Here is a 13,830-nt window from a genome sequence, read left to right as displayed (position 1 = left end):
GCTGCATTGCTCCTTCTGGAAAGGTATAAAACACAACCTCTTCCCCACATTATTACTGAATCTGATAAAACTCTTGTCTGGTTTTTGCTTCCTTCCACCTAGCTAACTCGGTGGAGGCTACTGTACAGGAGGCCTGATGCCTTTCACCTGCTGTACGATCCTCTGCATCACAATTCAAAAAATTTAAAGTATAAAAAGCATGACTGAGCCTCTCTTGAGGTGACACATAACATCTGTCTCCCCCTTTTTGTTTTAGTAAATGATTTTAAGAGTACGATTGGCTCTTTCCACTATTGAGTGATATCCATTTTACCAGATTTGATTAGGTTTAAGTCCTCAGGGATTTACCCCTAAAGTTGGCACAGAAAGGTGGATAACAGACTGAGGACATTGCTTCCAATAAAACAGAAATTGTCCTTCTCTAATAACATTTTAAAGGCTGAAAATTAAATGAAAAGTTCCTCTGAATTAGTGTGCCCTATAGTGGCTGTTTCAATAATTTTTGGCTCATACTTACCACATAAGCACTATTACTACAGGTTGATGGGCTCTGTAGCAAAATCTGTTAAGGCATAAATAAGAGCTTGTATTTCTACTGAAATATAAGGGGTTTGAAGGACCTTTGCTTCCCTGCTGCAGTAGATCCAGCCTTTCCAGAACTGGATCCATCTGTAAAAATGGTTAATTCCTGAGGTATAACATTTCTTTTAATGTGGTAGTGAATACCATTTCCTGTGTTAAAATTAAGGCAAGCCCCTCAAGTCAGGGATCCTGGTAGAACACAAAACATTAAACATCGACTTCTATGCAGAAGGGTGTGCACACATGGTCTGGAAGCGCGCACACTGACCTTCCTTGCCCTTGGTCCTGGACAACATGCAGTAATGCACAGGTGCTGACTGCTAGCATGGCAAGGTGTCTTCACCATCTCTATTTCTGGACTATTTCACCTCTGTTCTTGTGGGCCACTGCTTATTCTGTGGCTGGAACAGTTCTATCAGGTCCTCTCTGGGATCCGTTGTTGCAGGAATCCATATGGGCTTGGAGTTTTCTGGAAATATAAACATATTCTCGACCAAAGGTTAATAAAGAAATCTTTTCTATAAATTAGACTTGGGATCCTTTTGATTTTTGTCCAAACAATTTTCTTTTGGCTTATTTTGACACCATGTATGTTTTTCATGGGTTTCTAACTGTTAGCATTATAAATGGAAATTAATTTTTGAGTAAAAAATTTTAAAGCAATTAAGGCATGATGTAATTTACTTACAGGATATTTCTTACAAGATATTATTTTAATAATCCCATTTTTATTTAATTATTTTGAAGCTTTTATAAAAACTTTTAATGCAGTCGTGATAACCTTTTATTTTTAATTTTTGCACAGAAATACGACTGCTTTGGATTCATAGCATGTTTAACAATTTTACTATGAGATGAACCATCAATAAAAGCTTTTTGTTAATACTTCAGGAATAGTTTTTTGTCCAGTACAATTAAGTTTTTATGAATATTCACTTATTTCAATTAGCCAATTTAAATTAATCTGAAAATAAGGCTTATTTTTTAACTTTACTTGTCCTAGATTATGGGCAATAAATGACATTAATTTTCTGCAATTAATATTTAACTTTACATAAAATTTATCAGAGAGGAAAAACACAAATTATTTACTTTAGTTTAAGAGGTCAAATATATAGGCTTTCAAATTACAATTCTTAAGACATTTGAAGGAAACCTCTTTATTTCCTTCCAGAATAACTTTCAGGCTACAGAGAGTTTCATTTAAGAATCTTTGTCTTTCTTTTTACAACAAGCAACCTGTAGGGCTGCAGCTTGAAATTCAATTCTCAGGCGACTAGCTAGCTATATTACAAGTACTCTTACAGTAAGGCTGACTGCTAACTTACTTTCAGATTTAACATTTTAACAACAATTTTAGTTTATATGTAAATATTAGTGAAAGAGAATTCAAAATTTTAAAATTTCTCCTTTTTTTAAATTTATAATATATTTTTAAAGTATCCTCTTAAGCTTATTTGTATATACAGAGGGATCATGGGAAGTCTTAACTAACTTTCATAGAAGACTTATTTAAATTGCTTATAAAGACATTGGCTGGAGGAACCAAGATGGCGGCAAAGTTAAACAACTAAACTGCCGCCTCGCACAAAAATTTCAAAAATACAACTAAAAGACAAAACGTCTACCACCCAGAACCACGGGAAAGCTGGCTGAGTGGTAGATTTACAACTAAGGAGAGAAAGGAGCACAAACGCTGAAAAGCTGAGGTACGGAGGCGCGTGAATCGGGCTGGTGGCGGGCAACTGGATGCGCGGCTTTTCTTCAACCCGAAGGGAGATAAGCTCCCAATCACTCTGAAATCCAGTTTCTGGGGGCACGCGGGGGACCCAGACGCCTACGGGGAGAAGCTGGACTCTCTGCCATCGGGGTGGAAAGTGAGAGTGACTTTTTGCAGAGATGCGCCCAGCAATCAGTGTTTACTGCGCTGGAGTGCGGGACGCAGGGACTTGGAAATGGGGAAAGGCAGAGACGGCTGATGGCAGCCATCGCCGTTTGCCACGCTCTAGCCTAGTGACGCCCAGAGACCCCGCCCTGCACTTCTACAAACCCGCCCAGGCTCCACACAGCGGCTTTTGCATATAAATGGCCTGTTCTGTGGCAGCTTAACCAAATAAACTGCAGCTCCAGTCAGACTGCTCCAAAACCACTCAAGCAAAGAGGAGAAAACTAGTTCTTGCTGTAGCTCCTGCTGGGGGGCCTCAGACAGTAGCTGACCTGCACCCCATTGGAGATCCAGAAACTAGGGTATCTAGTGGTCGGTGTGAGACGACACCAGATTTCAACCACTCTCATAAGGGACACATTCAAGAGACAGACTCAGTGAGCACCAAAGCCCTAATGGAACAAGTCCCACCCCATAAATGTGTTTCCAGCACAGCAATTCCTCCTTTATAGACACAGCGGATCCTCACAGCCAGTTGGCCTGGAGGTCAATTCCTCCCAGTGACACCAACAACAATCAAGACAACTACAACAAGGCTATACACACAGTACACAAAGGGGTACACCAAGAGTGTCCACCTCAGGTAACTGGGAGGCTGACCCGTTGAACCAATAAGACATCTAGTACACAAAGCTACCCAACCAACTCAGGGAATCAGCGAAAATGAGGAGGCAAGGAAACAGATCCCAAATGAAAGAAATGGAGGAGAACAAACGAATGGACGTAGAGTTCAAAACCACGGTTATAAGGTTTTTCAAGAATTTCATGGAAAAGGCCGATAAATTTAATGAGACCCTCGAGGATATGAAAAGGGACCAACTAGAAATTAAACATACACTGACCAAAATAAAAAATAATATACAGAGACCCAACAGCAGACTAGAGGAACGCAAGAATCAACTCAAAGATTTGGAATACAAAGAGGCAAAGGACATTCCTCCAGAGAAGCAAGAAGAGAGGAGAATTCAGAAAGTTGAAGATAGTGTAAGAAGCCTCTGGGACAACTTCAAGCGTACCAACATCAGAATTATGGGGGTACCAGAAGAAGAGAGAGAGCAAGATACTGAAAACCTATTTAAAGAAATAATGACCGAAAACTTCCCCCACCTGATGAAAGAAATAGACTTACAGGTCCAGGAAGCACACAGAACCCCAAACAAAAGGAATCCAAAGAGGACCACACCAAGACACATCATAATTAAAATGCCAAGGGCAAAAGACAAAGAGAATCTTACAAGCAGCAAGAGAAAAACAGTTAGTTACCTACAAGGGAGCACCCATACGATTATCAGCTGATTTCTCAACAGAAACTATGCAGGCCAGACGGGAGTGGCAAGAAATATTCAAAGTGATGAATAGCAAGAACCTACAACCAAGACTACTCTACACAGCAAAGTTATCATTCAGAATTGAAGGGCAGATAAAGAGCTTCACAGATAAGAAAAAGCTAAAGGAGTTCATCACCACCAAACCAGTATTATATGAAATGCTGAAAGGTATTCTTTAAAAAGAGGAAAAAGAAGAAAAAAGTAAAGATGAAAATTATGAACAACAAATACATATCTATCAACAAGTGAATCTAAAAGTCAAGTGAATTAAAAATCTGAGGAACAGAATAAACTGGTGAATATAATAGAATCAGAGGCATAGAATGGGAGTGGATTGATAATTCTCAGGGGGAAAGAGGTGTCTGTGTGGGGGGTATGGGAAGAGACTGGACAATATCATACACCTATGGATAAGGACAGCGGGGGAGGGAGGTAAAGACAAAGGGGGGGGTGGGAACTGGGTGATGGGGAGATATGGTGGGGAAAAAGGAGAAACAATTGTAATCTGAACAATAAAGATTTATTTTAAAAAAAGACATTGGCTGATTCAAAGGAAGGGGGTTGGCCTTTGTTATTTTAAGATGGCGAGCAATAAGCCATGTGGCCATCATGGCGGCTGCTCAATCTGTTCTTTTAAAAGACAGTCAAAAATCACATTGCAGACAATCACTAGCTGTTTCTAGTCTTTATTAGAATTGTTTATAAAATTATTGGCTTTTCATTTAGCTGAAAACCTTGATTATAATTTAATAAGCTAATTTATTTAAGTAATTAACCCTTTGCACTTGCTTGCTTTTTTCTCAGTTCCTGCTACCGATGCTAACCGTGTAGAATCACACTCGACATCCGAGTGCAAAAGGTTAAAGTAGGTATCTTCATTTTAAAAATAAAGCAAATTTACTTCTGAATTCACAAGCCGCAAATGTTGCCCCACCTCTAGCTTAATTAAGAATGCAGGAGGCTACCAAGTCTGGCAGTAAATGGTGGCTTCTAATCTGTTCTTAAATATTACTTGGATTCAATTACTTACAAAAACATTGGCTTCTCATGTAACTTAATTTATATGAGACCTTGATTATATTTTAAAAAGCTAATTTATAAAGTAACTTAAGTAGGTATCTTTAACTAAAAAGGCAAAGAAACTTACTCAGTAATCTTATAGATTTGATACTTATTTGGTCTGATCCAAAACCACCCCAGCCCATTCAAAACGGAGGCTGCTTGGGGCTTGTCTTTCTTGAAATTCTACAGAATTAATCCTGTTTTTAAAATCAGACCAAGAAGTAACATATTTTGAATTCCTAATTATTTAAGAGAAAACACATTTTATTTTCTCAAAAACAAGTTGCTATACTCTAGGCATTTAGTTACCACAATTATATAATTTCTCCCAATTCAATCTGAACCTTAAACTTTCAGAGCTTGCAAGTCAAATATCTAGCAGTTCTTAGATTAATAACACCTTTATATTCTTAAGAATAAATTTTAAAATCTAATAATTAACTTTAAACCATGTTTTTTTTTCTGCCCAGGGAAACTGAGATACAAACTTGTAGGTTTGTATCTCAGTTTTTTTAAACTTGTCCTTAAAAAGAAAATGGCTATTGGTGAAAAGCTGATTTCAAAGGAGCCACCCTTTGGCCGTTTGACCTTTTCTGGGAAGGGCGTCTACCAAAGGTGTAGCCATTTAAATGCAAATTAACACATTCTTTAAAGATGGCTGCTGGCGGGAATTGGATTTCCTGTTCTTTTGGGGGAAGGGTCTACCCCTTCCTCCATTAAAAAGGGTGTAGCTTTAAAACCTCTTCATGGCAAGAAAAGAGACCTTAAACTTTCAGAGCTTTAAATTTTAGGTAGCAAAATTAAATACTTAGCATTTCTCAAATCAATAATACTTTTACATTTTTAAGGATATATTTCAAATAAAATAGAAGGCATATTCAATTAATAGATTAACTTCTATCATCTAGACTTTATACTAGGCATACTCAGATCAACATTTCAGTATTATATCATTTTAGTACATTTATATCAGTGAACTTAAAAGTTTTAAGTTTCCAGCTAATAGGCCTGGCACAGCTGCTAACTTAAAAAAAAAAAAAAATGTTTCTACTGGGGAAGTCAAGAAGCAAGCCCATAGGTATTCACATGTAAACTTTCTACCTACTTCCTGCTGGTTACTTGCCTCAGGGCAGGAAATTTCAAAAGAGCCTTGGCAAGCCCACCTGTATCCGCCATCTTTAAAAACATGGAGGAATATGAGGCCCTTTAAAATGGCTTTCTCGGGGAGTGGTGTCCATATTGGATCTCCACGTGTCTCCCTTCCCCCACCTCCTTGCTTCTTAGCGGGAAGATTCAGTGATGGTCTGGCTTCTACTATTTATATTTTATTTACTTTTTCAGTTTTTATTTATTTTTATATTTTTAAGGAAAGAAAAAGATTTTTTAAGATAAAGAATTATTGGCAATTGCTGAGAAATTCCTTTAATCCTTTTCTACTTGGTTACAAGTCTGCGGTAAACTCTCCTGTGCTTAATCAAGAATTAAAGTAGGGCTGAAACTGGTTTGGCTCAGTGGATAGAGCGTCGGCCTGCGGACTCAAGGGTCCCAGGTTCGATTCCGGTCAAGGGCATGTACCTTGGTTGCGGGCACATCCCCAGTAGGGGGTGTGCAAGAGGCAGCTGATCGATGTTTCTCTCTCATCGATGTTTCTAACTCTCTATCCCTCTCTCTTCCTCCCTGTAAAAAATCAATAAAATATATTTAAAAAAAAAAGAATTAAAGTAGGAATAGGAATTTTCTCTGGACCTTCTGTTGAGTATCGTTCATGCAACTGCTTTCTGACCTTTTCCCACATTTCAACAACAAAAATTAAGAAAGAAATCAAGAATCTGACTATCCTTAACAGGATCTTTGAAAGCATTTTTGAGGATTACCCATGTTTTACACCCAGCTAATGCAATTCACAACAATACACTCCTACCTTACAATTCCTTAAATCTGTGGCGTGCACAATTCTTGGGAGCGATCCCTTGCCTCTTACCTCCTGTTGCCTCTTTCGCCCCACGTTGGGCGCCAGAAATGCGGGGGCCTGATGCGGCAGGGGCCAGACATGGCAGGGATCTCCCTTTTCCATGTCCTGCATGGAAAGAGAGATGAACTAACTGGTTCCAAGTGGAGGCGGCCAGGGGTTGAGAAATAATGGAAATAAAGAAAGAAGACGCAGAAATAGATTTAAAGCTGGGAGCTGGGTGGGACACCATTCATTCTCTCTGGTGGAGAGGCTGCAACGACTACGACCCGAGCCACACAGCGCGTTTGTTTTTATAGGCCTAGATTTACATATCTAGTCCCGCCTCTGCCGACACCTGGGCTGCTATGAAGTCAGGACTGATTAACATGTCCAGCCTCATTGGGGAAGCATGTTCCCAGGGCGTGGCTCTGCCTACACCCTGAGTTCAGCTGACGATAATTAAGGAAAATACCCATGTGTCTTCCCAGGCGGCCCTCTACACCCTCCTTGTGACAGAGCTCCACCATGTTTTGTGGGTTGTTGGGCATGGGGTTTCTGATAGAAAATAGGGCACAGAATGGAATGAATGAGATAGCAGATGCGAGCACGCTATGTGTAGCACAGAGGTCACACTGCACAAAATTGCTGGGCCTGCTGTCAGGGACCCCACGAAAGGTAGGATGGCAGGCTCTGACGCTAGAGCCCAGGTGGCAGACAGGGCTGGAGAGGAGCAGGAAGCGAGTCCAGGGCCTCTGCAGTCACAGGCAGACTGTAGGAAGATAGGTGAGTGCAAGTTCCATAGGCCTGTCGTCAGGAAGGGCAGGCTGGACCTCTTGGGCACAGGCTGAGACTGCTGACCACAGGCTGAGCATCATCTTCCTCCTCCAGGTGGCCATAGGTCTGCTTTTAAAGCCTTTCGACTGATTGTATCAGGCCCACCTCATTATCTAGGACAGTCTCCCTTACCTAAAGTCAATGATTGTAGGCCTCCTCTATCCACACTACAAACACTTTCCCATAAACACCTAGATTAGGGTTGGATTGAATAGCTGTGGCCTGGCCTTTCACGGTAATGGATCCAATGTGTGTGGGATGAGCTGACAGATGGGTTTTCATCTCGGTGCTAACTTTAGCCTCTGGGTGGGAGGGATCCCTGCAGAGTGTCTTCTTCTGCTCTGAGCAAGAAGTTCCATTCTCCCTTTGCGAGACCACCCTACCTCACAGAGTAGATGTACCTTACAGCTGTGGGTTTGGAGAGGCTCAGGTAATGAGAAGTGATGCGTTTGGAAGAAGCCAGCATGTTGAGTTTAGTAAGCGAGATGGCATCTGACTTGCTAGAAACTTCTCTGTGTCCTCTGCAAGCCTAGTGATGAGGGCCAATTTCTCACTGTCGCCTGTGTTGTGTCTGCCATCACCTCTGTCTTTGCTGTTCCACACTGGAAACTGCACAGACAGTGGAGGTGGAAACAGTGACTGACATCTCAGAAATGGATTCCTCTCCTTGATGAGGTATTTGGGTAAAATATGTGGCCAGTAGGTGGCAGTCTAGTAACAGGAGACAGGTATTTGCCTTGGGTGAGTAGAACTTTCCAGAGACCTCTGAGGTAATGTGTTGTGTGGGGCTGTGAGGGCCCTGAATGACACAGGTGGGCAGTTTCCACCTTAGGGAAGAGCAGTTGCAAAGTGCTATTTTTCTGCATAGTATCTTTAAATAACCTTTCAAATTTTAGAATAGTATCAGACTTGCAGAAAAAATAACAAGGATAGTTCAGAGTTCCCATGTCTTCCACACTCTTGTTGTCACCCGACATTAGTGTCCTTTATTGTCATAACTAATGAACCTATACGGATACGTTGCTATTCTCATAAGTCCATATTTTATCCAGATTGTTTTACATTTTACTCTTTCAGGATCTCACGTGACGTTTAGGCAGCGCATGTCCTTGTACCCTTCTTGACTGTGTCAGTTACTCAGACTCTCCTTGCTTTGGTGGTCTTGATCGTTCTTAGCAGTTGTAGCATGCTCCCAGGTTGTCTCATGGTCCTGGAGTGACAGGTGTGGGAGGAAGCCCACAGATCCTTCTCCAGCAGAGCAGGCCATGCCTGGCACTATTAAGGGTTCTGGAACTGATTTTTGTCCTTGTTGTTTACTGACTGTCACCTTCTGAGAGAGTCCTTCCCTGACCACCTAATTAAAGACACCTGGTCACCCGCTCACTCACCCCATGGAAATCTTGCCTCACACTTGCCCTCTGGTGCCGCCCCTACTGCTCAGTCAGGTCCTCCTTGATGTCTCCTCCTTCCTGGGAAGTGAAATCATCTGTAAGTTTCCTTTTAGCCGGAACAATGTGTGCTTAGTTTGGTTAAAAGAGATAATTAATGACTTTAGAGTAAAAAACCATCTTATACTGAACCAAATTAATTTTTCTCAGAAGATATTTCAAAGCATTGAGGTAACTGAGTCAATAGCTCCAGTGTCAACACAGCACTGGGGGTGGCCAAAGCCTTGTGCTGGGCGGGATCCCACTGAGCCCATGGCTTGTCCTGAAAAACATCTCTGACTTAGTATATTCTAGGAAGAAATATCCTCCATTTTGGCTTTCTGGTTGTAATAATACTCTTTGGCTAAACATTCAAAAAGAGTATGCCTCTGTCAGTAATATAGCTATAGGTGTTGAAATGGACATCAGAATATAGTCCTGGGCACAGAAGCTAGTCAGAGAGATCCTGGAGTGATGCTGAAAAAATAAACAGCAGGGCAGTTCCAAGCAAGTTCATTAAAAGGTGTGCAAATGGAATAACACTAGGATTGCTGCAGATGGAAGGGCCAAGTGCAGGACCTGTGTGGGGTGGAGAGGTAGGTGGGGCCAGCATGCTGGGGGTGGGGTAGGGGACAGACTGAGCACAGGTGCATGCTGAGTGAGGCCAGAGAACTGCTGTTCTCACAGGCCTATGAAGTACACTTTGCCATTGTGTCATCACAGGTAACGCTTTAACGTCATGCGTAAGGTGGCCTCTCCTTTAGGCTAGTAATAACTAGTAGGATACGCCCTCTGTTCTGCCATGATAGCTTCCAACCCAGCTCTGACAGTGCTCTGCTGCTGACCGACACTTTAGAAAAGGACTTTTCATATGTGACGACCCAGTGAGGGACACTAGACCACATAGGAACAATGGGGACCGTTCTGATGAACAAGCCCCCCAGGATGTTGGAGTAGGTGGGGCTTTAGCAAGTATAGAACACAAGTTATGACATTGTTTAGAAGGGCTTCAACTAGCATTTCCCTAAAGAATGGCCTAGAACAGCAGATATTCGAGTGCATGGTTTGCAGTAATGTTTTGTCTTGTGCAACTTTTTCAGACCTAGCGATGTGGTCCAGGTGTGGTGGCTCTGTACAGGATGCGCTTCTCACTCGCACAGTTAGAGATGGGCTGGGGGAGGGCTGGGGTCTTGCTCCGGCAGACTTACTCCTCTGTTGCCTGAGCTTACTCCTTTGGCCTGGGCCCTTTTCTTCCCGGGACCCTGAGACACCTGCTTCCTGTCTCATCTCAACCTGCTTTTATCCTGAGGCCAGGCACTCTTCTTGTAAGAATTTTTTTTTTTTTTAGTAAGAATAGCGGGGGAGCCGAAACCGGTTTGGCTCAGTGGATAGAGCGTCGGCCTGCGGACTGAAAGGTCCCAGGTTCGATTCCGGTCAAGGGCATGTACCTTGGTTGCGGGCACATCTGTGTAGGAGGCAGCTGATCGATGTTTCTCTCACATCGATGTTTCTGACTCTCTATCTCTCTCCCTTCCTCTCTGTAAAAAAAATCAGTAAAATATATTAAAAAAAAAAAAAGAATAGCGGGGGCATTTTTGTGTGCAAGTTAGGGGTGGCTGACCTCTCCCACCAAGGAGAAGCCTGTGCAGTCGGTGTGTCCTGAAGGCCACCAGCTAGGCCTCAGCCCTTCAGGCCCAGTGAGAGCCTTACTGAGACAGGCTTGCTTCTCCATTCCTTAGCAGCTGTCCAAGCCACTCTGATGAAAGGCGGCTCTGCTCACCACCACTAGGGCGCTGGGGGAAGGAGGTGGGGGTCACCTGTTACCCTGCTGTGCCCCCATTCCACTAAAGCAGAGAAGGCTGCTTGGAGCATCTGGTGCTGGTTCTCAGATCTGTGCACTTTCTGCCACCTGCTCTCCTCTCCAGCATCTTAATCAGTAACTACTGTGTACCTGAGGTGGTCTGTGCAGAAGAGTAGGCAGCAGATTCTAAGTGATGCCCTTATCTGGGTTCCCAGGGCCAGGGTTCAAGTGGAGTCAGTTCTTTAAATAAAGGACAGGTGGCACACCGAGGGAGGGGCTGTGAGCCACCTGATTAGCAGCCTCTATTCAGGCTGCCCTTCTGCTCCTCGGGGACATTACCCAGGCAGGTGCTGTTTGAGCGGAAACCCATTCTGAGCAGTGCCTGGCCTTGTGCTCTCAGACTTTCCCTCCCTTGTGGCTCCACAGTTACCTTCGTTTGGCCAGTCAGCTGGCCATCCCAGTGCTCTCTAGACCCAGAGCGTCCTGAGGGATTCTGAGGATTCAACAACTACTATCTTAAACTTTAAATCTGTAGTCTTCTCTCATTAAGAAAATGATTACTCCTGGATAGGAGCCTTTCTTAGAGCCAGTTATAGAACCAGACCCCAGGCATTTATAGTGTTCCACTGAGATCGGGGTGGGTTAAGGAAACCACCCTGGACTGGAGTGGAAGGCAAGACTTGGGCAGGCCCCACAGCCGCTCAGCTTAGCAGAGGCTCAGGGAGGGGACCAGCAGGCACAGAGACTGCAGATGGAGAGATGTCCTTGGCCCAGAGAGCAGGAACGATCTTTGTAAAGTCGTGAGTACTTCTGCATTGTGTGCATTATGGAAGATGTCACTGCTGTTTGACTTGCATTTCAGCGTCCAGGCCCGTGGACTGTGCCAGGCACCGAGAGCCCTCCTCGGGGAGCCAGGAGGGCAGGCTGCTTCAGCTACAGATGAGCGAGCCACTCATTTCTGAGGAGGACACTCAGGAACTCAGACAGGTAACATGCATTTGGGGGCTCCATCCTCCCTTACAGGTGACTCTCTTCTCTTTCCTGCCTGAAAAGGATTCTCCCTGGCTTGTGCTTGCCTCTCACCCATAGGAGCTGCTGAAACACCCAATTGAGACATCCATTTGAGAAAGACAGTGCCCATCCCGAGTCCTTGTGCTCTGTGCATGCAGACAGCACAGCCTTCCTATGCTTCCACCCATGCACATATGTATACACGTGTGTGCATGAGTGCTCATGGACACACACATGGGCTATGTGTACATGTGCTAAGTCGGTACATGTGTGTACATGTGTGCGCTGTACATGTGTGTGCTGTGTGGGTGTACGTGTGTGTGTGCTGTGAGTGTGTGCTATGTGTATGCTGTGAGTCTGTGTATGTGTGTAAACTTATGCAGTATACATGTGTGTATATGTGTACTGTGTGTGAGCTGTGAGTTGTTTTTTGTGTGTGTACATGTGTGTGTGTGCGTCCAGTTGAGGGCATTTGTTCTGTCATCTCTCTCAAGTGCTCAACTAGATTCTGAAGAGACTGGTTATTTTGTATCCAGGAAGTTGAAATTTAAATAATATTTGATAGAAATACTTTTAATTTGTCTTCCCTATCTTATTGCTGGGCAATAAAATGGCTTTTTTACCCTTTTAAATAATTTTGAAGCAAGTACATAGACATTATTTTTTATTCTTAAATATTTCAGTATGTATCTTTAAAAGATAACTGTTTTTAAAAAAAACATTATGTCCGACCAGTGGTTGAGTGTCAGCGCACATGCCTGGGTTGTGGGCTCAATCCCCAGTAGAGGGCATGCAGGAGGCAGCCAATCAATGATTCTCTCTCATCATTGATGTTTCTATCCCTCCCTCCTTCTCCCTTCCTCTCTCTGAAATCAATAAAAATATATATTTTTAAAAAAGTTGGACATTTGGATAAATTGGATCATATATCATTATGAAGCAATATTAAATTATTTATTTACCTAAAGTGACAATAAACAAGTATCAAATAAAATCAATGACAATATATTTTGAAAAAATAAATAAAAATAAGTAAATAAATAAAAACCAATGTCATACCATGCTTACCTTAAGAAAAAATAAAAAGTAATTCCTGCTGTCATCAGACATCTCCCTGTCATCCTACTTCAGGAGTGTGTTGTGCATTTGTAGTTCAGGAGCCCATGAGGCCTGAGCGCTGAGCCCGGTGAAACACCTTAATGCATAGCTTGCCTCTGTCATCTTTTCATTTTCCTTTGCAGTTTATTCATTGAAATCAGCATTTTGCAGTTTGTATCTTCCTGACTTGGTTTCCCCAGGGTGACCAGTATGCTCTCTGTAGGTCAGTATATAGCTCTACAGCCCCATCAGACCCAGCTCTGCTTTGGAGAGACCAGTTCATTGGTGCCGCACACACAGGCCGGGCTGAGGGACCCTCTCCCCTGAGTGCACGAATTTCATGCACCAGGCCTCTAGTTTATTAATAATTCACAATTAAAGTAACAGATATGTGTCTGCCCAGGCATAGAGTCCTTAAGCTTAGCCCTTTCCTTTTGGGGAAAAAAGTGTTCATCTTTACTGTGGGGTAATTTAAATATACATGTTTTGTCACTTTTTCCTCCTGGTCTAACTTAGTCACTTTTTGTAATGACATAGAAATGCTGCTTTATAGCTGCTACTAGCAAGTGTGGCAGGTTCCTAATTGCTTCCAGAACACGTGGCTCTTGTCTGCTCTGGGCTTGAGAGCCCTTGATCTATAAAGGCTGACGTGCCCATGCTCCTGAGAGTGGATGGGAGCATGGTCTCAGGCTGGTGGGATCTGGAAGCTGCCCCCTCCCCCCATGACGTTATTGAGGCTGAGGAAGGAACCTGTGGCTTTGTGATGGGGGATGTAGGGATTTTATCTGTTA

At 43.0% G+C, this 13,830-nt stretch overlaps 1 protein-coding gene across 4 annotated transcripts in view; it reads left to right on the top strand.

Moving 5' to 3' along the window:
• SNAP47 (synaptosome associated protein 47) overlaps positions 1-13,830 on the top strand; it is a 94,030-nt gene that overhangs the window by 63,570 nt on the left and 16,630 nt on the right. For 3 of the 4 annotated variants that reach the window (XM_079772070.1, XM_079772071.1, XM_079772069.1), the window contains exon 4: positions 11,793-11,917. The exons of the other annotated variant lie outside the window; for it this stretch is intronic. In XM_079772070.1, the coding sequence (XP_079628196.1) occupies positions 11,793-11,917 (125 nt within the window). The remainder of the gene's footprint in view (positions 1-11,792; positions 11,918-13,830) is intronic. 4 annotated transcript variants of the gene reach the window in all.

The sequence above is a fragment of the Cnephaeus nilssonii genome (genome assembly GCF_951640355.1).
Source record: "Cnephaeus nilssonii genome assembly, chromosome: 5".
Lineage (NCBI taxonomy): Eukaryota > Metazoa > Chordata > Mammalia > Chiroptera > Vespertilionidae > Cnephaeus > Cnephaeus nilssonii.
Note: the sequence above shows the minus strand (reverse complement) of the source record. Positions and strands in the feature narration are given on the sequence as shown.